This window comes from Electrophorus electricus, chromosome 2 (genome assembly GCF_013358815.1).
Source record: "Electrophorus electricus isolate fEleEle1 chromosome 2, fEleEle1.pri, whole genome shotgun sequence".
NCBI lineage: Eukaryota > Metazoa > Chordata > Actinopteri > Gymnotiformes > Gymnotidae > Electrophorus > Electrophorus electricus.
The window spans coordinates 35,622,721-35,647,023 of record NC_049536.1 but is presented as its reverse complement, the minus strand read 5'-3'; the positions used below and the strand labels follow the sequence as shown (position 1 = coordinate 35,647,023).

Sequence of the window (24,303 nt, the reverse complement as noted above, 5' to 3'; positions counted from 1 at the left end):
CAATAGTAAAATCTTTTTTTCATAGGCTGATACTAATCTCACCTCAGATTTGATGAGGGTGATCCCCGTGTCTCCCACTGAGCACACATCTAACACAATGTGATTCAATAGCTTATAGCATCTTACTCCTCAGCAAATATGATAGATAGATAGATAGCTAGATAGATAGCTAGATAGATAGCTAGATAGATAGATAGATAGATAGATAGATAGATAGATAGATAGATAGATAGATAGATAGATAGATAGATAGATAGATAGATAGATAGATAGATAGATAGATAGATAGATAGATAGATAGATAGATAGATAGATAGATAGATAGATAGATCTTTTATTTATCTCTTAAACTGAAGGCTTATAATGTCTTTGTTAATCTTAATGCATATTATACATTAAGTATATAGCATTCAGCTAAGGAGTATTCCCCTTTCAAAGCAAGGAATCCTGATCAGTCAAAAATGAGGCACTTTGTACTAAATATAAACTTAAGAATGAAAAACTTCGCCTGCTCTCTAACCAAAAAAATGAGTCATCCTTTCTCAGGTAGCACCTTTGACAAAGTGCACTGGTAGTTACTGAGGTAGGAAAGAATGACCTCACACAGGGTCAGATTTATGAGCTTTCTCTTCAGTATTGTTTCTGTGTAAATGTCCATTTTTCCTTTGAAATAACAGATGTCAGATAGGAGGAACAAATAGAAGGACTAAGGGCTACCAGGGGGTGACTGACAAACATCCCATTAACAGAGATTTATAAATGTTTAAGAGAGTCAATTCTAAGTTGGAGTTTCAGACATGAAACACACACACACAAAACCTAAAAAAAGAATCATGAACTCCTTTGCATTTGGGACAATCAGAAGATAGATAATGAGGCAACGCTCAAAGCAAAACAGAAACAAATATCTGCAGCCTGGTTTAATGGTCAGTAAACAGTTTCCTAGCACTGCGGCTCTGAGCATTTGTGACAGTGTACGTTAATGCTGTGAATGAGAGTGACTCTCCAGAGACCTGACAAATACAGTTTACTGTTTATTAACTTCACTCGATGAAGCAGTCTTTACACTTGCACACACAAAGTACATATATACTAACCTGTCAGAGACCTTTGAGCTTTATAATGAAATAGAGCAAAGCTGATAGAAACGGTCTTTGAATTATTTGAGTTATTTGCTTTGTAATTTACTGATGACTGCTGAGTCATTCTCAGGAACAATAGGGTGTCTAACTATAAAAGAATAACACAATTAGTTACTTCACTAAAGGTGTATTAATTAGTGTATTAATTTATCTACGGCCACTTGACACAAATACAAAAGGCAGAACATTACCTAAACATTTATTTCCTTAAAATAAGGGACAGCACACATCATTTTAGCCCAATATAATCGTGTGCTATTAAATCTGAATATTTGTTTCAGGCTAATACAGAATACTGGGAGTTTAGCTAACAATGCTTCTATAAAAGCACTTATGTTATTTCAACCATTGTTTCTACAGGGAAAAAAAATCTGTTAATTTAGTAAAGGGAAAATTTGAATGAGCAAGATTTTCTGGATAAATATTTGTAATGATATTTTATAGACTGCTTTACATAGTCAAAGATTCTATTCACCACAAGTGGTCAAAGAGGTCATCACTGAAAAAGCACCTTTCAGATTTATGAGGATTATGTTTTATAAGAACAAAAAGTAAGGACTGATTAACTACATACAAAGAATTCTAGCATGTGTAAAGTTGCTGTCTGTATTATGGAATCAGGTGGGCTTTCAAATGGCACGTGGAGTCTGAACGAAAGTTTCTTTCTCTTTGAATGAGCTTGTGATTGTGACTGCAGACCAGATGACGCATATTCCCCAGTACACACACACACAAATCCAAATGGTCACAGAGGTACACAACAGATGACTCAGGTGTAATGGAAAAAGAAAGATTTACTTGGGCTTTCATATTTCTGAATCTAAATTAAAACTTTTACAAAGGTGCTCTGTAAATGTGTGGACAGCAATGCATTTAGTCTTATATGATTAGAGACATTACCAATGTATACAGCTCTTGAACTAAGAGAATCACTTTTTTTTTTTTCTTCTAGGGCTTAATACTGTTATTTATAATACAAGTCAAATATTTTTTTGCTGTGGGGCTGTGTATTTCCTACATTGTCCTCTTATGTATGCACATGGTGTTTGTAGCACACAAAAATGTTTTAGGATTTTAATACATTTGGGAAGATCTGTGCCATCTAGTTGAAAACCTGCTTTGAAAACAAGGAAGAAGCACAACATAAGAAGCAGAATTTAGGCCAATCAACATCCACAGCTTATTTCCTTATATATGTCATATCCCCCCCAAGTAATTCCTGCTCACACTACTTATATAATGTGTTAGGCTGTGTGGTGTGAACAGTGTCCACTCCCCAAAGTTGAAATGAAATTAGACTTACGCTTACACCACGGATTTATATATCTGTGGGTAACTCCAGGTAAGTAACTACAATGCACTGTCAGAGACTTCTCCACTCGCCCTCCCTAGGTGATCTCTTTTTCCTACAAGCTTGGGTCCTCTACCAGATGCCTGGGAGCTAGAGGGTCCTACGTAGTATCTTAGTTGTTCCCTGGTCTGCACTTTTCTAGATGGAGATCTCTGATGTTGTTCCTGGGATTTGCTGGAGCAACTCTCCCAGTTTGGGGGTCACAGCCCCTAGTGCTCCCCTTACCACAGGAACAAATTGCCTTCACCTTCCACATCTGCTCCATATTACAATTTTCCATATAATAATAATTATTATAATTTTAATAATTATTATTATTAGAAAAGTAATTATTTTAAAAATAAATAAAATACAATATAAATATAGAAGACAGGCTTTTATATCACAGACAGAATTTATATTACTACCAGCATGGCATCAATATGTGCTGTCCCCATAGCCTACATTATCAAAAATGCTTTCTAAGAGCCAAGAGGACCAGTTTCAGGAACATTTACACATATCCAGGTCATTACCTTTAATAGGTCCTTTGTTCAATTATTCAAATCAGCCTAGTCTTTAATGACCAGATAGATAACAACAACAACAAAAAACCATTCAGCCACCTTTAAGAGGACCTACACAGAATTGCCTATAGAAAAGAATAATCACAGCAAAAAAGTGATTAACAGCAGCAGCATTACACTGAGATGATATGTAAAGACACAAAACAAAAAAATGTGACCAGGACCAACATGCGTGTCACCTCATGACAATCCTTTTAGCTGGAAGATGAGCAAAATACAACAGTCATCCTACCACTCCTTTAAACAACCTTACCATCTAACCAGTAAGAAATCAGCAGGACTCAATCAACAAACCAGCTGGAGGGCAGGAAAACCTGAACAGAGATAGGGGCTTCACAAAGAGCTGTGGACAACCCTGAACAGAGACAGGGGCTTCGCTTATTACTGTGGACAACCCTGAACAAAGACAGGAGCTTTGCTTAGTACTGTGGACAACCCTGAACAGAGACAGGGGCTTCGCTTAACGCTGTGGACAACCCTGAACAGAGACAGGGGCTTCGCTAAGCGCCGTGGACAACCCTGAACAGAGACAGGGGCTTCGCTAAGCGCCGTGGACAACCCTGAACAGAGACAGGGGCGTCGCAAAGCACTGTGGACAAACTTATGTGCAGTACTCACACTCGCTGTACTGTTGGAGCTGGGAGAACTCAGCTGGGCTCAGACACACCCAGCTCCGGTCGACCATGTCTGCGGAGACGGCAATGATCAGCCCTGGCTGAGGACAGATTCCACGAAGGCGAGGAGGTCTGGAGTCATCCCACCTCCTTCTGTGACCAGATGGCGAAAAAGTGGTGGTGGAGAGGGCGAGCAGCGGTGTGGAGATGGGAGGATGAGGGTGGAGTCAAGGTGGAGTCAAGGTGAAGCTGGAACAGGCAGGGGCTGCGATTAGCACTACAAGGGTGTCTGCCCGGGAGATCACAGCATGGATGAACTGATGACCTTTGAACCGCAGTGACCTACAAAGAGAAAGAGATGATTAAATCACCTCTAGACGTGTCCATCATTAGGATGAATCCACTTACCCTATGCATATAATCAGGCTACACAGTACACGAAAAGCATTAATAACAGTCAGATTTAAGGGTAGTAACCACTATACTTATACATGATATACAATACTACATCACATTGCACAAGTAAAGAGCAGTAATTTTTTTTAACAATGCCCATTCTGACATGTTAACACAACCTAAAATCAGACACTCTATTTGTTCTGGTTCATCCATTAAAAATAACATTACACTGGTCTTCCAAAGAACTATGAGTTCAAAGGGCCAGTTGGGAACTGCATCACACAGGTCCAGCCTGCATCTGTGCTCAGACTGTAAAACCAATCAATGCATCTCTCTCTCTCTCTCTCTCTCTGTCTGTCTGTCTCTCTCTCTCTCTGTCTGTCTCTCTCTCTCTCTCTCTCTCTCTCTCTCTCTCTCTCTCTGTCTGTCTCTCTCTCCAAGAATAGAATGAAGATTAGCAAAGTGAATAGCGGAATAAAAAAATCAACAGCCATTTACCAGCACAGCACAGACTATTAGAGCAGATAAAATCTCTGCGAGGAGATGAAGCAATAGGAACAACAATGAAGAAGAGAGGGGAGAGAGAGAAAGGAAATAAATAAAAAAAACCAGAGAGGTACCAAATGGATTTATAAGTTAGAGAATGCCATACAAGGTTATTCCCTCTAGTTTTATATGATGTGATGTCAGGTTAAGTGTTTATTGTTTCGGTTACTAGCAAACTCCATGGATGGCCTGAAATATATTTTAATACACAACCTGAATATTGCATGCTTCAAAACAGACTAATATCCTGTATCCAGGCAAAGCCTTCAAGTGCCCTAAAAATATAACCGAAAACATATATGAGATAGTTAACCGTGATACTAAGACTGAATAATATTTAGATTTAAGATTTAAGAGCATTTTTTGACTTAACTGCAAGAAGGTTATTCTTTGCTATCGCTCAGCATTAAAGCATCAGTCACTGAAGTCATGCAACATATAAATGAATAGCATTTGCATGCTATACTACTAGGACTGGTTTGATAAGCTGTTTGCCTTTTCTAGTCAGCATAAAGCCTGTAAAAGCCTGTAAAAGGCATCAGAGCAACAGGACAAACTTGTGTGAGTATATATGGTACTGAAATGACCAGACCAGTAATTAATCAGTCACATATTTAATTCTGGTCTATATAAGTCAGAACAACTATTAACCATTTCACTACTACAAACAGCAAAAAGAAGTAATATTAAAATAGTATTATCAAACACATTTCTTTATGCATGGAGTACACACTACTATACTTTTAGGTTCTTTTGTTTTTGGGCTTGCCAACCCCACCCCCCCCACCCCCCCACCCCCTTTGGTGGACTATTTAGACTTTGTTAGTTATGATACACAATTAACAAATCAGTGAGGCTGTCCTATATAGAGGGAGGACATATATAGAACAACTGGGGTGACGCAACAAAACAGTAATCAAGTAATCAATGTGTGTGTGTGTGTGTGTGTGTGTGTGTGTGTGTGTGTGTGTGTGTGTGTGTGTGTGTGTGTGTGTATGTGTGTGTGTGTGTTTTAGATGGGGTTAGGGGTGAGAGGGAATTAATTTATAGGATGTGTGATATGGGTCTTTGGATCAAATCTAGTTTTCTTGGTTATTATAATACTGATTCTGGTCAGTTTACATGGAGGTGGTTAATGAGAGGTGTCCTGTTTTTTAGCGATGCAGATAGTTTTTCCACTGATATCTAGTAGAATTTTTTTCCCAATGTATAATGCTTATGAAATTCTTTGATTTCCAGCTCATTAGAATGATTTTGTTGGTGGTGATTAGAGCTACATGGAATGCTTTAATATTTTCATTAGTCAAACGGATGAGTGATGGAGGGTGTTCAACCAGGATGATAGGAGGATCATTATTTCTGAAAGAGATATCTGATTGGTGTGAATATTTAGTGAATATTTAATGTGCATTGTGTCCGTGGTGGTGAACCCTATTTTATAAATTGTGTGTCTAGTGTAATGTGTTCTGTGAATAATTGTTATCATGTAAATCGTGTGATGCCTGTTTCGGTCCAAGAAGAAAAATGTTTTGTTTATTGTTCCAGAAAAGAGTATAATTAGTTGGTATGAGTGGGGAGTTTGTGATAATTTGGAATTTCCACCAAGCTGTTAGAGAGTTTGCAACTGTTACATTTTAAAAATTAGTATTTGACTAATAAATGGAAAGTCAGATTTCCCAATTTATTCACATAGTACTATATTAATAAATACTACATTTCAGGAGATACTGCAAATATATAAATTTCTATACAAAAGTCATGAAAATATCTGCATCATCAACTACAAACTACATAAAATGTTAGACACAGAGCTCCCCCACATCCTAAATCTCAACTGAGATAATTACTATAAACTTGTCCATGCCTACCTTACTGCTTGGTTCATAAGTAGGGCCACAACAAACAGCAACTCTAGATTAAGATTGATTAGAGAAGATTATTTGTATATAATTGAATGGTTGATTTAATTAGAAAAATCCGATAAGGATATCTGGTTGTCTGGAGATGACAAGTGCCAAATAAATGACAAAACAAATGCTCGTTAATTAATTTGAACAGAATACATATTCTGAATGTAAAGTTCTTGTAAATCTGGTGACTCACAGTGATTTTGAATGAATTTGATATACATTTAAATACATGATGCCTACAGATTACATTTTCCATATTTAACCTTACCATGTCTTGTTTTCTGTCCATAAATCACAAGTATTATTTTTGTTATCATCCCATAATATCCAGTTATGGATTTGTCTCCCTCCATGAACATCCAACATCAAGAGCCTAAAATTCTATTATTCCTATGGGATAACCATGGCTCCCTAAACAGATGCTTCAAAGTAAACTCCTCTAGGCCCAAGGGAGTCATCTAATTCATTAAAAATCTCATTTTGGGCAGATCCTCTTCAAATACTTGGGATAAATACATATCACCATGGTGCAAGAAAGCAGAAACAACCATTAGAACCATAAATATCTGATAATGAATGTTTTTTTCAAATCTGTAGGTTGCTGTAGGTTGGTGCTAGTGGTCATTAGGTAGTCAACCCTCTCAGCTTTAGCTCTGAAAGTACAATTTTACATCCAGCTATTTGCCACTGCTCTTGAGCGCAATGTAAAACACAGTCGGTAAAAACACACCTTCTTCAACGGTTCCTTCACTTAGAACAAAGAAGTGTGCATTTGTGCCTGTTTCTTGGAAGACTCCGTAACACCATCTGTCTCCATAGTCACAAATTTGATGTGAATGAAACTCACAGTGAAAAACCTGTGCGGTGATCAAAGGAGGAAAATGGATGTGTGCAACACAGAGGAATGTCAAATGCACGTAAGAGAGCTCTCATCTACCTGCACCACTTTAGCTGACACATAATTTAACTCAGACATCAGCTGACAGTGGCCAATTTTTTCATCAATAGCTCTCCCATTACCATCAATGTCCTCTCTCTTCCCATCTCTTTGGTACTTTTTTATTATTACAGCTGTTCCCTTATCAGCTTTATTCTTTTATATCAAAAACTGATAAACATATAACCTTTTTCAAAGTGGGATCATTTTATTCATGATACAAACTCAATACTTTGTTTATAATTTTTCCATTATAAAACAGATTATTTATTAGATATTGTCAGATCAATGTAATTTCCTTTCAGAAGCTATTACTGACCTAAGTGCTCATTTCAAATGCCCAATATTTCTTATAGAAATATGTCAGTGTGGATTTTGTTACACATGCTACAGTGTCTTTATTCCCTGCTATGCCCAGAAGACATACACACGTTTGTAATGAACAGACAGCAGGTGGACTCAAACCATCCTGTCAACAATTTGATCATTTCAATTTTTAAATTTAAATTTTTTTTGGGGGGGGGGGGGGGGGGGGGGGGCTGAAGTTGTAATGATGTTCAATATGTTAAATGTATCATATAAGGAATGCAGTATAATCAAATAATGTAGAAATATTTACATTCACCTCTACACCTCTACATTCAAGATGGAGTCCCCATACACTGACAGGCCAGTTAAGCCAATGTAGACATCCTAAGAGCTAGAGGATAAAGAGAGACAAGTTGAATGGATGATAGTGTCTGTATGTATGTTTGTGTGGGCTTGCGTGTGTGAGTTTGTGCATGTCTGTAAGGTTGGCCAGTCAAGACACATGCTGGTCAACAGGATTTCCCCTCTGTGCAGAGAGGGAATCTGTTTGCTCAGGCAGTTGCCTGGCAACCTGACGTCATAAGTTTGCAGCAAGAAGATGAAGTTAAGGGGGGCTGGGTGGTGTTAGTGTGTGAATGCTCATGTGAGTGCATATTAAAGTGCCTGTCTGTATCCTACTAGCATCAAGATAAAACAACAAAGGCAATAAGGAACTCTGCCAGTCCACAAATATTTAAAAATGGAAGCAACTGTAAAAGTGCCATATACATTCCTTAATGCCTTTAGTCCCTCCACTAAAGCTGGCTTACATTACGTTTCCAGGACACCATCAGTGGCAGTTTATGTTGTAATTCATGGCTGAGGCTGCTCTGGGAACAGTCAGGGTGGAGATAAAGCAACACAGCTTCACTCCTCAATTTGAATCGCTTAAGAGCTTGAGACTCAAACAAAGAACAATCACAATATTGATCTTCTCAGTTTGTCATCTATTTCATCTTCTTACCACACACTAGCTGACATATTTACAGAGATGTTCACATTTTGTATATAAACTTTTTACAAGTAATCAATGCCCCTGTATTAACTGGAAGCAGATTTTGTAAACAGAAGCTTTAAAAATGTTTTGTATGATATACAGTATTGTTTCAGGAGTTTTCTTAATGATCTATACTGTATCTGAACACAAATAAGTAGAAATCATGTGAGCATGGTGAAAACATTATGGGATGTAAAAGATTAGACTCTGGAGCGTCAACGCTCTCCTCCTCCTCTGTAGTTCTACCCTATTCACTGAGATAATGAGCCTGGGAGTCATTCAGGTGTTCAGGTTATACAGAAAGAAAGAGGAATGGCTGTCTCCCTGTTCGAAAGTGCTTTCCGTTCTTTCACATTGGGTCTGTTATATTATATTCATATACACAATTTGCAAGACTGTTTAACATAAAGGCTATTTTTCTGTGAAAGTTATATCTCCTTTTGCTTCTTTCCACTGTATAGGTCTGGACACTCTTCACTCTTTTTGTTGCAGTTCCACGTGCCTTACTTGATTCACCACTTCCTCTTCCAGTGACACTCCATTACATTTGTGCCATGCAGTATTTATATCTCTCCCTCCCATCTATATTACATGTCCTACTCTTTCTCTTATTTTCTGTTTCTGCCCCTTTCTCTCTCTCTTGTCTATCTCTCTGTCTCTTGCTTGCTTGCTTCCCGCTGGACAACTAGACAGGCTCATAATTACTCTTCATTTCATGCAGAATTTATGTGACCATTACCCTCCCTCTCCGCTCTACAACTGCCACAGCCAGCTACTACAAACCACTGCTAAGGTTCCCCCATGATCCTGTTATATTAGTCAATTTGGTGAAAGGACCAGAAATATAACCATTGTCCTTACAAGTTGGTTAACATCCAATTTTATGAGTGCAAAACTGGTTTGGCAATCTAAAATAATTAGGCATGATCCACATATCATTGTTCTAAAATTAAAATAACAGAAAGTAAATCATACAAAACAGAAGGAATCACATGCATTCTTTCAATCAGAATCTCAGTCTTTAGTTTTTCGTCCAAACATTATACAACAGTTTAAATCTAGTAATAGTATATTTTGCCCCAAACAAGCACAGTGTAGTCCTGACTAAATAGCAGAAATATAATATAAATGCACTAGCAACATAAAATTCAAATACTAAATACAGACCTACTATGTATATTGTGACTCGACACAATTACAATGTAGCTCTGTCTGACATAATCCAGATCCAGTGTTACATCTCAATACTTACTTGCCACTTTCATTGCATAATTTTTTCCATGTAGCCCTCTCTAAACGGAAATAAGTCTGTTTAAATTTTTTTTTCTTTAGTAGGCTCACTTAGCTGAACAAATGCCAAGCTGCACTGTGTGCCTCTAACTTATATACACTTCAACATGTGCCTTGGGTGGCTGTCCAGGTGGAATCCGTTTCTTTGTGGAAGGCTTTCACATGGTCTCGAAGTGCCTTTGCCACTTCACCGCCAAATTAGGACACTGATCATGAGCGGGATGAAGGAGTCAGAGAGGTGCAGCCAAGTGACTTCATCCTCATCTCATGGGGGACAGTGAGCAGAACGGAGGGATCATCTGTTGATAAATGAAGGGGCTGATCACGAGATACTGCCCGCCTGAGTCTCTGTGAGCAGAGCTGGGACTGGGGGTGGAGCCAGTGGAGAAATGGTGCTTCCCTAAACAGAAACCGTTAGTGTAATAAACATCCTCGGGCCCTGTTGAGCCACAGGCCCAAGGACCTCTTGGGCCAAAGGGCACGGCGGCACCCCTTTCGCCTACAAACATTCCCCCCAGGGCCACTCTCCGCTGCTCAGTAGATGAGTGGTCATGCACAGGCAGCATGGGTAGAAGATTTAAGAGGTTGTGGCAAAGTTCAATGGCCTGTAAGTGTAATATTTAGCCCTGCTAAATATGTAATATGCACTATTGAATTGAAAGGATGAGGCTGGGTAAGAACTGATAAGGCCACAGCTAATAGGAAGCTGCAAGCATATGGAACAACATGAAGATACTGTTCATGTTATATATAATATATTATATGCTTAGATATGCTAATGATATGATATGCTTTACAGATTGAAAGCCCACAAGATACAAAAATGCTTGTTTTTAAAATCAAAGATACCAAAGACAAAAATGGCTGAAGCAGCACTCTGTTACATGTATATCACTTTGAGGTAACCGAGGGAATTTGATGTGGGTTTTTATGGACATTAATCTAGATATGCTGCTGTGCTCTACATGTGTGTCCCAGTCCTTGCTGCATACATATGCCAAAAAAGGAACATTTTACTGAGTTTACCCAGTGTTTTTACATACTATTCTACCTTCTTCAGAGTCAAACACATCAAACTCAACGGCTGCTATTAAAAGTTTGAAATGCTCAACCACAACATTTTCCTTATGGTACTCACAGGCATAATTACACACAGCTGTGCCCCAACATTTTAGCCTATTGTAGAACATAAAAAGAGCTATAAGAACATAATAAGTCATACTGTTCAGTGGTAAGTAATGCCTAGTCATTGAAGAGAGAGTAGGAGAATCCACAACCACCTGCTAGGCCTCTCAGTTCATTTGTGTGCTCGGGCAACCTACTTTGGGTAAGCAAAATAAGAAAATGCAAACATTTGCCATCACTCTGTTAATGGAACATCACTCATTTTACATCCCCACATAATTTTATGCAATTTTAGTCATATTTATTCATAGACTTTGTCCCTGAAGGTTTTATGACAGCAATTTGTTTACCTCAGAATGAATTATTGAACATTAATAATTAAAATCTTCATATTGAACCAATACTAAAATGGTGATGTTAGTTATCCATCAACATGAATATGAGTCACTAGTGATTGCAATGTGCTAGACTTCAACATTGAAACATTAAACCCTGAAAGGGATTTATTATACTGTATGACTATACTTGAAGCATAGGTTGCTGTACTGTACTTAAGCATCTTTTTATCTATAGTTTGCTCTACTCTACTGGCAGGTTTATGTGTTCTCAGCTTTCACCCAGTGTAGTTATCAGTTGGAGTGAACCAAAGAGTGACTGATCCCACAGAGAATATAGACATTTACATGCCTTGGGAGGTCCAGCCTTGGACATAGTGAGAACTCAGACATTTCTTTTTTTAAATCTTCTCATGCAAACTTAGCAAGGTTCCGTGGCCATTTCTCACTACTCTTGACAATTGCATCTGTTAGCTTCATTAAAACTACAAATGGGTATTCTTTAAAAATACAAGGCTATCAACATGGATCTTTGATTACACCTGGAACCATAAACAATCTCTCTCTCTTGCTCTCTCAAGTCATAGGCTCAAAAACTGGGACTATTTACGAAGGGATTGGATGTCATGACAACAGAAGGGTTTGGTTTGAAATTGCAATGCAATTACAAGGAAAAGACAGGCAAGACCAACTCTAATTCCCAGCCACTGGTAAACCCTTAAACTGATGACCCTTCTCACTGTCTGATTTGAGTATGTGTTAACAAAAATGAAAGCGCTAACTGACATGGCAAGCGGTAGAAGCATCCTGACCACAATTACAATTTAAGATCCTGAGATCAGGATATTTTAGGCTATGATTAAAATAACCAAGGAGAGAAGGACATCTTTCAAAACATCCTCCTCATCTCCTGAAACACTTATAGTGGTTAAACACAATTGTTAAAAGCAATTCTGGAGTCTAATCATTTCCCTGGAAACAATCACATATGGTGAACACTTTTGTTGGTGGAACATATGTAGTGGAAAAACCCCCAAATGTATTTATATAATACCCCCTCCCATATTATATATGTTTGTGTTTGTACTTGTATGGCAAAATATAGTTTACAATGTGACTTTTTCTGACTGATTGTACAAGTAGTATGACTGGAGTACCTCATATATAAGTCTTAATAAAATGTAGATTGCCATCTGATTATTAGTCTATGCATCACTCCTAATATTCTGACAACAGAATACACTGAAATAGTTCACTGAATAGTGATTAAGACATACTAAAATGTCATTTGACCAGACACTATTTCTTTGATTTTTTTTTGTTTGTTTGTTTGTTTACACTTTGACAGGAGCTGTTATCAGCTAGACATGCACTTCTCACAGTTCTGGCCGAGCAGTCTTAACTGCTTCGCTTACAGTAAATGTGAATTTAACTTGCTTTTAGAACCTTGGGTGCAAACCGCTGATGTTCATACTACACATGAACAAGTCTAGTTACCCAGAAACATGTACACAGGCATCCTGCATGCATACATACACCCCCACACAATTATATCTTCCATCTTTTAGATCTGTAAATGTGAGCTGCATCTTCAAGCCTCATTTGAACACATGTACACACACACACACACACACTTAAACTTTGATTCACAATGTCTCCTATCTCTGTATCTTAAATCCTACTGAGAACCAGCACATTTGATGCCTGTGGGGTGAGCCATAATTAATGATTTGAGATTTATCAAAGTCAGCCTCCCAGCATGCAATGGCATAGCTCTCCATGGAGTGTCATCACTGCCTTGCAAATAATTACAACCCTTGACATGCCAAAGATATACATACACAATGAAATGAAGACTTGGATTTGAGACAAGAATGGCTAGGTAGTGCAAAAAGTGCAAAACAAACCACAAAATGCTTGAGTGGTGGCTCCCTTGCCTATAACACATCCCTGTGGATTCTACGGAGAGATACTATTGATCTCTTTTGGGGGAGGATGTGTAGCATGTAAAGTGTGCACACACACCTCTCACATTATAGACAAAGAGCAGACTGTATAACCAGATGAAAACAATAAGGGAGTAACCATCAGCTCTAACCAGTGATTCTACTACATAGAGTCATACTGGCAAAATCAGAGGTACACAAGTCCTGCCAGACTACATACAGCTACTATTTACTGAACTGATTGGTTAAAAAAGCTTAAATGTAAAATTAGAGAAGCTTGCATACAGTGTGCATGAGGTCCATGTAAACATTTCAGTTAAATGCCTCCAAAGCAATCAAAAACATGCAAACCCTGGGCAGTCTCTCCTCCTAAGCAGTGTTAGGAGACCCGATATTAAGCACATGGCAACGACAGTCCGCAAATACACCGCTAGTGTGTGTTTTCAGCCCCAAAATACACAGAGAAGAACAACAGATATGAGAAAGTCGAGTGGTTCCAGGCTTGTCAGTCACCAGTTATCTACATCCTGCTAGTTTATGGCAGAAAAAGAACCGAGTGAAGGAGAGAGATGAAGAGACAGAGAGGCAGAAAGAGAAAAGCAGGGAAAAAAAGACATGTCATCCTACCTCTGCTTCTCTGGGCTATAACGACGGTTCTGAAACGGTCAGTGCACGGTGCCTGCCACTGGCATGCGAGCACAAGCGCTGAGCCCCAGGCAGCTGCACGTGATCACCACAGCAGCCTTGTCACTCAGTGCCAGCAACATCTCTCCCCTACAGTCGCAAATTCATTAAACCCTCTTCCTCGCGCGGCTATCCTCCTGTGAGGCTCGCCGTGCCGATCCCCGTCAGCTGCAGCGTGTAGAAACGCCTCTGCACTTTCTTTTCTGACAGCCTGTTTACACGGAGCCGGCTGCTCCACCCCACTCCCCCCCTCCACCCCTCGCTCTCACTCCCTCCCCACCCCCCATCCCCTTCAGAGTGTGATATCAGAGCACTTCTAAGCAGGGCAGGCCTCCCTGAGAACAACCCGAACCACCGCTCGCTCTCGGCATCCTTCCCACCACAGTGTTACCACCCTGCACACTCGCCGTCATGACTTCCTGCAACGATCTGCAAGTGTAATAAGTTAAAATCAATAATGCATGATGTGCAAACAGTCCTGAACAATACCTGTAACTTTCAGTTCTGTAGTGGTTGGCTGAATTCCCTTTGCAGACAGCAGTTTACATTGTTTTTTTATTTCTATATTTGTAAATCATATATCTTTTGCTACATTAACCTGAACTAAAACATTTCAACAAAACCAAAGCTAATATATTTATCCAAATATTTAGTTATATGGACTTATACCAGTGGATAAAATTATACACATCACTGCTTGCAGAAGGAATCGACAGATGGAATCTAGGGTTGTTGTTGTGGTAATCATTTAACAGCAGGTCTCATGTTTTCAGTAACTGCTTATTGCTCAAATAAGACTAGTTTACAATACCAATTTACTAAAAAGTTCACCCATTCACAAAGGCTGTTAAAAAAAGCAACACCAAAAGGTAACACCTGGATATGCGTCTTTTGGACAGCACCACCTTGATGGCTGGCATAGTAATTATTATGTAGGCATCTTATGTAATTCAACACAGACCATCCATTTGCCAAAAATAAAAATAAAAATAAAAAAGCCAAACTGAAAATACCTCATGCAGTCAGGGAGAAGTGTATGTAATCTGACAATGCTGCAGCCACAGTGGAAAATTTCATAACTTCCAAAAACAACATATGCCCATGATGGAACAACAAAATGTGAGTTAACTAAAACTTTCAAATGAGTAGTCTCTCCAAATGTCAGATGTGTGCTGATGCAACCTTCAAACAAAGGTCAGAGAACTGACTAAGGGGCCTGCTTATCAACTAAAACTCACTTATTTATTCTGGGGTGGGAGTGGAGGGCTAAGATTCAGCACTAGGTGTTCCACTGCTTAACTCGTAAACCAGACAAAGGTACAGAAATAGCCCAGACGGGTCCTCCCCTGTGTCTACAATCAAAAGTAGATGGTTTTGTGTAACCTCAAGCTCTTTTTCTTGTTTAATTTATACTTTTAAAAATGTTTTTCAAACTTGTTAAGTCTTTTATTTACAAATAAGTTTTTTATGGTTAAAGCCAGTAACATATTTGCGGGCTGATCTGTGAAAAAAAAAAAATTGCTTTCTCAACATAACTTTCAGAGCATTACAGCAGCATAAAGTATTAGTACATGGAAGCATTTCATTTATTCCTGGTATTGATGTCCATTGCCTGTGCCGTGTTTTGTCTGGGGAAGGTGTGGGAGTTTACAAAGTATGAGCTGCACAGAATCTCAAAACCTAGATACTGCTACTTAGGATGTGGAACAGATTTACACATGAAGCCATTGGCTGTATAATGCATCATTGCCTGGCCTCACTGGTATCAGCGGCGATGAACAATGATGTACCAGCAGACCCCGAACTGCAATGTCATGATGCAGGAATTTCTTAAGAAAATGTGCATGAAAATCTCTAAGCAATCTATTACACAACTTTTGCAGTCTTCTCATTGTAATTCCATTAGGCAGGAAAATATATAACTGTTTCTAATTAATCACCATCAACTACCTAGACTATCTCTGGGCCACCATTTCTCACTTATCCATGACACCCACACCAACTGTATAAAGAGTTAGTTTACAGGTCATCAGACTGCTAAAGTATGTCCTCCTATGCTGCAAATAAACTATTTTTCATAAATATATATCCCTCTTTTTTCTCACTTTTCTTTCTGTCTCTCATTTATACATTTAGGGACATTCCCTTTGGGCAGAGGTGTGGCCTCGTGCCAGCATGTTTGTGCTTTGAGTTTTTGCTTTCACATCCTGTCCTCTTCTTTTTTCATCTCTCTCCTCTGACTGGAGCAAAAAGTCAATACTGCTGTGAGCCAACATCATGAATTAGACATGACTGACCAGACTGCCAATGCACCCGTGTTCTACTACCTACTGCTGTGTGTAAAACTGGGTAGGAACTGAGGTGGCCTTTTTCGTCCAATTTACTCTGTACCCAGAGGTGGGCCAATAAATACTTACACTAGCACAGGGCTAATCACAGAAATGTGGTATTCAAAGTAAAGTTTATTCTGTTAACTATCTTCTCAGTTTATCAGTGACGAATTGAAAGGTTACTTACATAACACTGAGTCTCCTGACTCCTCAGTCTTCATTTCCAGTCATGTTTAAAGTAACTTGTCAACTAATGACTCATTATTTTAAGAAAAGAGCATGCCAGCAAGATCTTATGGCAAGCTGATTTACATTTATAGCATTTAGCTGACACTTTTATCCAAAGCAACATACAATTATGACTGAGTACAACTTAAGCAATTGAGGGTTAAGGGACTTGCTCAGGGGACCAAGAGAGGAAACTTAGCATTAGGTGGGCTTGAACTAGCACCCCTCCAATTTCAAACCAAGCACCTTAACCACTGAACTACCACTGCCATCTGCTCTGTAAACCAGAAATGGATCTACTGGAAGGCCTTTGAAATGTAGGCACAATTGCATATGTACACTACACCTGGTGCATAAGCCCAAAAGACATATGGGTGGTCTTTTGTGTGTGTGTGTGTGTTTGTGTGTGTGTGTGTGTGTGTGTGGTCATTCGCGAGAGATAGATTCTTTGTTAGAGAAGAATGGCGAAATGTACCATCTGGCAGAGGTATGTACCTTCTATTTTTATCTTTTTTTTTTTTTTTTTACAATACCAGTAGCGGTTTCCTCTTCTGCAAGTGCAGAAATACTGATGTGCACTGAACAGCCATATCATCAGAAATCAGAACCACCTGCCTTATATTGTGTAGGTTTCCTTCAAGCTGCCAAAGCAGATCTGACCTGACAAGGCATGGACTCCACAAAAAAGTGTCAGAAAGTGTCCTGTGGTCTTTCATACCAAGACATTGGCAGCAGATCCTTTAAGTCCTGTAAGTAGCGAAGTGTGGCCTCCATGGATCAGACATGTTCTTCACATTCGTGACTGTCCACATGATGTAAAAGAAAACATGATTCATCAGACCAAGTCACCACCATCTGCTCTACTGTCTGGTTCTGATGCTCACTTTCCCATTGTAGGTGCGGTCGGCGTTGGATAGAATGGGCACTGCCCAGCATTTGCCTACACATCCCATACACAGCAAGTTGTGACATACTGTGTCCTGATACCTTTCTTTTTCAGAAATTGGTGTTACATTAGCTCTTCTGTGGGATCGGACTAAATGGGCTAGCCTCCCCACGCGGATCAGTGAGCCTTGGACACGCATAAGCTTCTCACCTGTTCACCAGTTGTCTGTCCTTGTACCTCATTTCGTAGGTACTAACCATTGCATAACGGGGACACTCTGCATGATTTTTGGGAGATGCTCTGACCCAGTCTAATCATAATTTGACCCTTGTCAAAGTTGCTAAGATCCTTACACAAACCCATTTTTTTCCTGCTTCCAAACACTTCAGCTTCAAGAACTGCTGCCTAAAATATCCCAGCCCTGGACAGTGGCTGTTGTAATGAAATAGTTAATGTTATTCACTTTACCTGTCAGTAGTTTTAATGTTGTGGCTGATAAATGTATATCCATCCATTTCCTCCATTCACCCAGTCTAATGACTGCTAACATGTTGGCAGGAAAAAACTTTAATTATGCTCCAACTTACTTTCCTCTTATTAGTCAGGATGGTCTGGAGTATGAATCACACCATTTATTCACTGCTTTCCTCTCTCCCCTGGCTGTTTGGGTGACACATTACACACACACACACAAAGGACAGCACACACACACAAAGCTTGTTATTCATACGTAGAAATTTCCAATTGCACATCCTTTATAGCAGCATATGCATTTGTAATGTGTATGTGAGCGTGGGAAGAGTGTGAATAATAAACCATCGCATGCATCCTCTAATCCCTCAGCCACATGGTGGGTCAGCAGGGTGCCCCAACATCGAAGATGAGATGAGAAACAAGAGGGAAGAAAAGTAAGAAGAGAGGAGAGAGAGAGCATTTATGATACAGTATTTACTGCCTGGTGTAACCCCCACTGATCGCCAGTTACACATTAGACTAAATAGGTCCTTAATATGAACGATTACATGGTGTCTATTAGGACCATAATTTAGTGAACCAAGTAACATTCCTAAATGCTATTGTAAGATGATGGCGGGTCTTTTTATAATAGTTTTATTACTAGGGTTGGGTATCGTTTAAGTTTTTTTTCCAATACCTGTGCAAAACGGTACTTTTAAACCGCTGCTGATGCCTGAACCGATATACAAAAACAAATGGTCAATATATACATACAAAACACTTAGCAAATTTACAGAACAAATTCATATATTAAACAAACAATAAACCAAACCGCAATTTAACACTAAGGTCTTAATAAAGGTCTCACACACTAAAGGTGAATAAAGGACATGGCAGAGACATGGATGAGTTTGAACACCTTTAGATAAATTTGTGGAGTACAGTATCATAGGTAACTTAATTACCAAAGCTATTATCGCTGCTATTGACGTCCAGTGTTTGTTAGCAACCTTGGCAGGTTTTGTTCTAAACTAAAGAAACTCCAAACATGTGTTGGCCGATCTGCATCTGGGGTAAGTGAAAAATCATGTAAACGATTTTTATTCACCAAACTATCCTTTTAATAGCTACGGAAACGAGGCACCCAAATCTTCGAAGCAATCTGATCCAGGAGATAGCTGACCGATCATACCGGTACGCCCCTGTGACATCCCCCCCAAAGTACTATTTGATTGTTTCTCCAGATTCTCTAGATATTGTTACAAGAATAAGACTGTTTAACTTATGAGCTAATTATGGAGTCTACTAATTTTGCTGTAATGGCTTGTTGAGATGCCTGAGGTTTTGTAAAGTTTATATACAGACTTACTTCACTTTTAAAACTTGTCCTGCAGAACTTCATCATTGAGCAAATGAGAATAGATACAGTGACAACAACAAGAAAAATATGGGAAGCCAGGGTTTCCTTCTGGAAATCACATGAAATCACATGAAAGATAGCCACTGAATGATGACCGGGGGCAGAGTAGCTATGCACTGGATTCCTTAGTTCATAATCAGATCCATGTCCACTGTGGTCAAAGGTAAGCCTGATGGCGCTCAGACGGAATCAGAGAAAGGGGCAAAAAGGTAGAATAAAATGTGTAAAGATGAGTAGTTAAAGCAGGATGTGGGGACAAGTCACATAAAACTGAAACATATGATTATTCTGACACAACACAAGACAACGAAGATGTAGTACGCAGGGTATCATGGTCAAACACTGCCCATCGACAAACAAAAAACAGCAGACTTTTATACACGCATACTAATGACACAACAAGATCAGGTGTGGAACACAGGGAGGACGTGGCCACACAGACGAACATACACACAAACACACACGGGGAGACTTTCGGGAGGAGGGGCCGTACCGTGACAGAGCCCCTCCTCAACGGCGGGACTCCCAGTGCGCCAGCCTATCAGACTACGGCCCTGAAGCTAACACCAAATGGCAAGGCCGGAGGACCAAACGACCCAACACGGGCCAGCACGAGCAGAACAGAGGGGGGAAGGACAGGGACCAAGACGACAACAGACACAGAGACGGACACACTGACATTTACTGGCAATAACACAAAGGGGGACAAAGCGACTGAAACAGACAACATGATGGGGACAGACACGGTGACAGGGACGGGTACAAATTTACATAAAGGACTATTAAAGAATCCAGAGAAGCCGGCAGGAGCCCTGCTGGGGTCCATAGGACTCTGCAGAGTCAGACTCTGAACCATACTCAGGGCCCCCCAAAATCATCCACTGGCCTCCTCCCCTGTTGTGGGAGTATGCAGTGAGGCCAGGATGACTGAAGGTCTCTCTGTGGGGTAGCAGGACCCTGCGGAGTCCAACTCAGACTGCTGTACATCATTGTATCAGTCCCGGTAGGTCGGTGTGGGTCCATAAGACTCCGCAGAATCCAGCCCTGGACCACACACAGGACCCGATCTACCAGTGGTACAGTCCTCTGCTATAAGATTATGGAGGATCTCTCCGTGAGGGCTGTGGAAGGGCGTTCGCGTCCCTTCTTCCCTTTCCTGCTCCTGCTCCTTTTCCCAGGCATCCTTCATTGGTCAGTGTTTTTGTAACGATGAGGAGTTAAAGCAGGATGCGGGGACGAGTCACTTAAAACTGAAACATATGTTTATTCTGACAAAACACAACACAACACAACGAAGGCGTAGCACGCAGGGTATCATGGTCAAACACCAACAATCGAGAAACAAAAACAGCAAACCTTTACTGCATACTAATGACACAACAAGGATCAGGTGTGGAACACAGGGAGGGCATGGCCACACAGATGAACATGCACACAAACACACATGAGGAGATGTTTGGGAAGAGGGGCCGTACCATGACAAAATGAGAGATGGTGTAAAACAGAATCTGTTATTAGGCAAGCATCGCTACTGAGGGGCTCCCTGAACCTATCAGGAACAAAGCTGGGAAAAAAAATTACAATTCTAAATGTATTTTAGGCTAAAATTATGAAACACAGAGAAACAAATGTAACTACAGCAGAACATCATTTCCATACTTCTTATGCCAAAAAGTTAGCAAACTAAGAAGAACAAAAATCCATATCTCAAAATAAGAAAGTATAATTAGCTGTTAATAAGAGGCCTAGGTCAGAAAAGCACATAATGCATATATTTCCAAAGGAGGAAAAAAGACACATCATTTCAGTATTTTCCTTTTAAAGTCCCTCCTGAATCTGGATTTGTCAGTTTGTTCCCATAAAAGTGAACACAATGCAGCCATAGCTGTGTTCTATCACACCCTACACTGCACTGCCTTATAAGTCACCACACTTGCACTCTTTCTTTACTTTCTTTCCTCTTTACACTCAAAAGCAATACAGCTATCCTGTGCATGCACACACCCACACACAAACACATGCACAGAGGCGATAACCTTGCAACATGTACAGTCGCTGTCATGATCTTCCTCTTTGAGGGAGGAAAAAAAACACATGCCAGCATTTGTCAAAATACATAACCATGCAAAAGTCTGTGCAGTTGAAATGCACAGGCACTTTGGCTGTATACATTTAAAAACAGCACAAATGCATTCAGGCAAATGTGATCCTATTTTAGAAAAGTTATTTACCAGCTATTTACCAACTATTTAGACAACATAAAATTTAAGCAAGAAATTAACACTTTAGACCCAAAGTTATGAAGTCTTAAGAAGGCAACTGATCGTTCAAAGCCACAGTGAGTGGTGAGGGAAAAAAAAACAAAGGCAAGAAAATAATTAAAATCTCAACTCTTTATGCCCACAGTTGTGCACACATTTGTGTTGCGACTGAGCACTCGTTTCCCCTGCAGACCTCCTACTCTTGCTCCTCCATTTCCTCTGATGTCAGCATTAGCGCTCAAGCCCTGATTGTGTGAAACACTCCCATTTAAGCTCTTCATTGACTGTTGCTGAGTCGGTGCGTTAGGCCTGCTCTAAATTTAGCTCATCACAGTCATGAGGAACCAAATGACAACCTGTCTGTCTACACGTGCAATAAAGAGCCAATAGGGCATATCGCTGAACGTTTACTGTCAGCGCTGTCAGTTCGGCTGCATCACCACTATTAGCACTCTCTGACAACCTTATACACTAGCCAGAAATATCGTCAGATGTGCAGGATGGGCAAAAAGTAAACCCTTTAACTGATTAAAATGATTCACGTCTGGTTAATTAGAGAAATAAGTCAGAAAAAAGGAACATGACTAGACTGGTGATAAAAAGCAGTATTTTAATATTAATTCACACTGTTTCTTTATTAAAAATGTGGCGCCTGTCATTTCCATGATATGCATGCATGGGACCTTTTAATAATTCACCTATAAAGGTTTTAATAATTAAGCTTCGGATTTATAATGTAGATATTGCATTTGAAAATTTAAAGCCATGGGATATTAGGCGAGCACTGAGACAGTGTGCCTTAAATTAATGTTGCCTACATGTGAAATACAAGTCTTAGACAACCAAGATCCTACTTTGTAGTTACTAGAGAAAAATCAACAAAAATAAAACATTTGGTGTCATATGATGTAACATTTTTTCTTCCACTCTTTTGAAACACAAATTTATTTCATATAATGCATGGTGTTCCGATCATGCCCGATCCATGTCATTTCACTCTTGGGGAATTACTTAATCTTGTGAGAAAATGCAATATCAGAAATATCTCTGTAAAAAAAAACGCAACCACATAGCATTGTTGTTTTTTACAAATAATCTTCCACCTTAATTCACTGAAGAGCAGCCAAGCGGCATGGCTGCAGTGCAGTGAATCAGTCTTGGGGTGAGACTTTAAAGAACAGGGGGTTTTAATGGGTGACAACTAATCATTACACCTACCACTGACAGGCATGTTATCAGCGAGGGTGGAAATAATTAGCTGGCAAATGAAAGAATCAGATTTGGGAATAGCTTTTTAAATTACACGTTCCGCTATGAGAGTGGTGAGGCCTAGGGAATCCTAAGTAACCCTGTTAGGATAACATTGCCATTCTTTGCCAGTGATGGCTGTATGTAAATGCTTTACTTTTTTGATAAACATATCTGCTTCTATCAAAATATAATTAACACTGAAGGCCACTGGAAGTAGCAAAATTATTTACTGAACTGAGTTGCAATTGGCTATTTAGAAACCATTACCATGCAATGTGCTATTTGTGGATTATCCTTCTATTGCATGTTAGCAATGTAAAGACATTGATAGCAAATGAATGCATGTCCTAGTTATGCACAAACCCAACTGTTAAAGACTACAACATAGGCAGTTGCAGTTCTGACCAGCATGTCTATAACTTTGTAATAGCCTTAATAACAGAATAATAATCTCTCCTTTGTTAATGTTGATATTTGGTTTCTTATTCTGCTTTTGCACATCTTATTTACTTCAGATAGATTAAACTAGCATAAAAAGGTTGGTTGGTGCATTAATAAGCACACAATCCAAGTCCTGAAATTGAGAGCTGCTACTGCTGATAATATTTCCTTCCATTTCCTTTATAGTTATTGATATTTTCCAGATGAACCCATGTAAATATACTCAATGGAACTCTCCTATTCCAGCATCTTAGCTCCTGATGTGATTAGCATGCTTTCAGGGCTCATTATAGATGGCCTAATTACCAACTGGAAAGAATAAAGGAAATCCACCAAGAAGCAAGCCCTCGTCATATTTATATGATTCCACTGCTTTAGATGCATATAGTGCATATAGTGAGATATGACCCAGGCAGAAGTGCGCAGCATGGGTCCTCCAATTATGGTGCTACTGCTCGGGTTTACCCAGGTTTGCTGTAGACTGCTGTAGACTGGTAAAGAGGGGAACCATGTAGCCCACCTTTGTTCAACCCCAGTGCCCTGGCCAGGATGACATCAGCAGCTTTCTGTCACCATGGCAATAGAAATCTCCCAGGAAATTGTCAGCAGGGAGGTGGAGGAGACTGGAATGCAAGCAAACATCTTGATGGACACTCATGCCTTCTGCTTATTAGTTGCAAGTTCACTTAATTCAGTGCATAAAGAGGTAGAAATAGCCATCACAATGTCTGAAATGAAAACATAATTATATGGTACTGTCTAATAAATACTGATGACAAATAATTTAAATATTACTTAAATCATTTGAATAATAATCACTTCCACTATTTTTTTTTCATT

General features: G+C 39.5%; 1 protein-coding gene across 5 annotated transcripts in view; it reads right to left on the bottom strand.

Annotated features, from left to right (window-relative positions):
- LOC113577099 (diacylglycerol kinase beta) overlaps positions 1-24,004 on the bottom strand; it is a 76,031-nt gene extending 52,027 nt beyond the window's left edge. For 4 of the 5 annotated variants that reach the window (XM_027009573.2, XM_027009576.2, XM_027009575.2 and 1 more), the window contains exons 1-2: positions 14,134-14,343; positions 3,678-4,015 (exon numbers count right to left, since the gene is read on the bottom strand). In XM_027009573.2, the coding sequence (XP_026865374.1) occupies positions 3,678-3,744 (67 nt within the window). In that variant the 5' untranslated portion in view covers positions 3,745-4,015; positions 14,134-14,343. Of the gene's footprint in view, positions 1-3,677; positions 4,016-14,133; positions 14,344-18,221; positions 18,295-23,983 lie in introns of those variants that run through there. The other variant, XM_027009574.2, reaches the window with a different exon arrangement.
- Between the last annotated feature and the right edge of the window lie 299 nt (positions 24,005-24,303).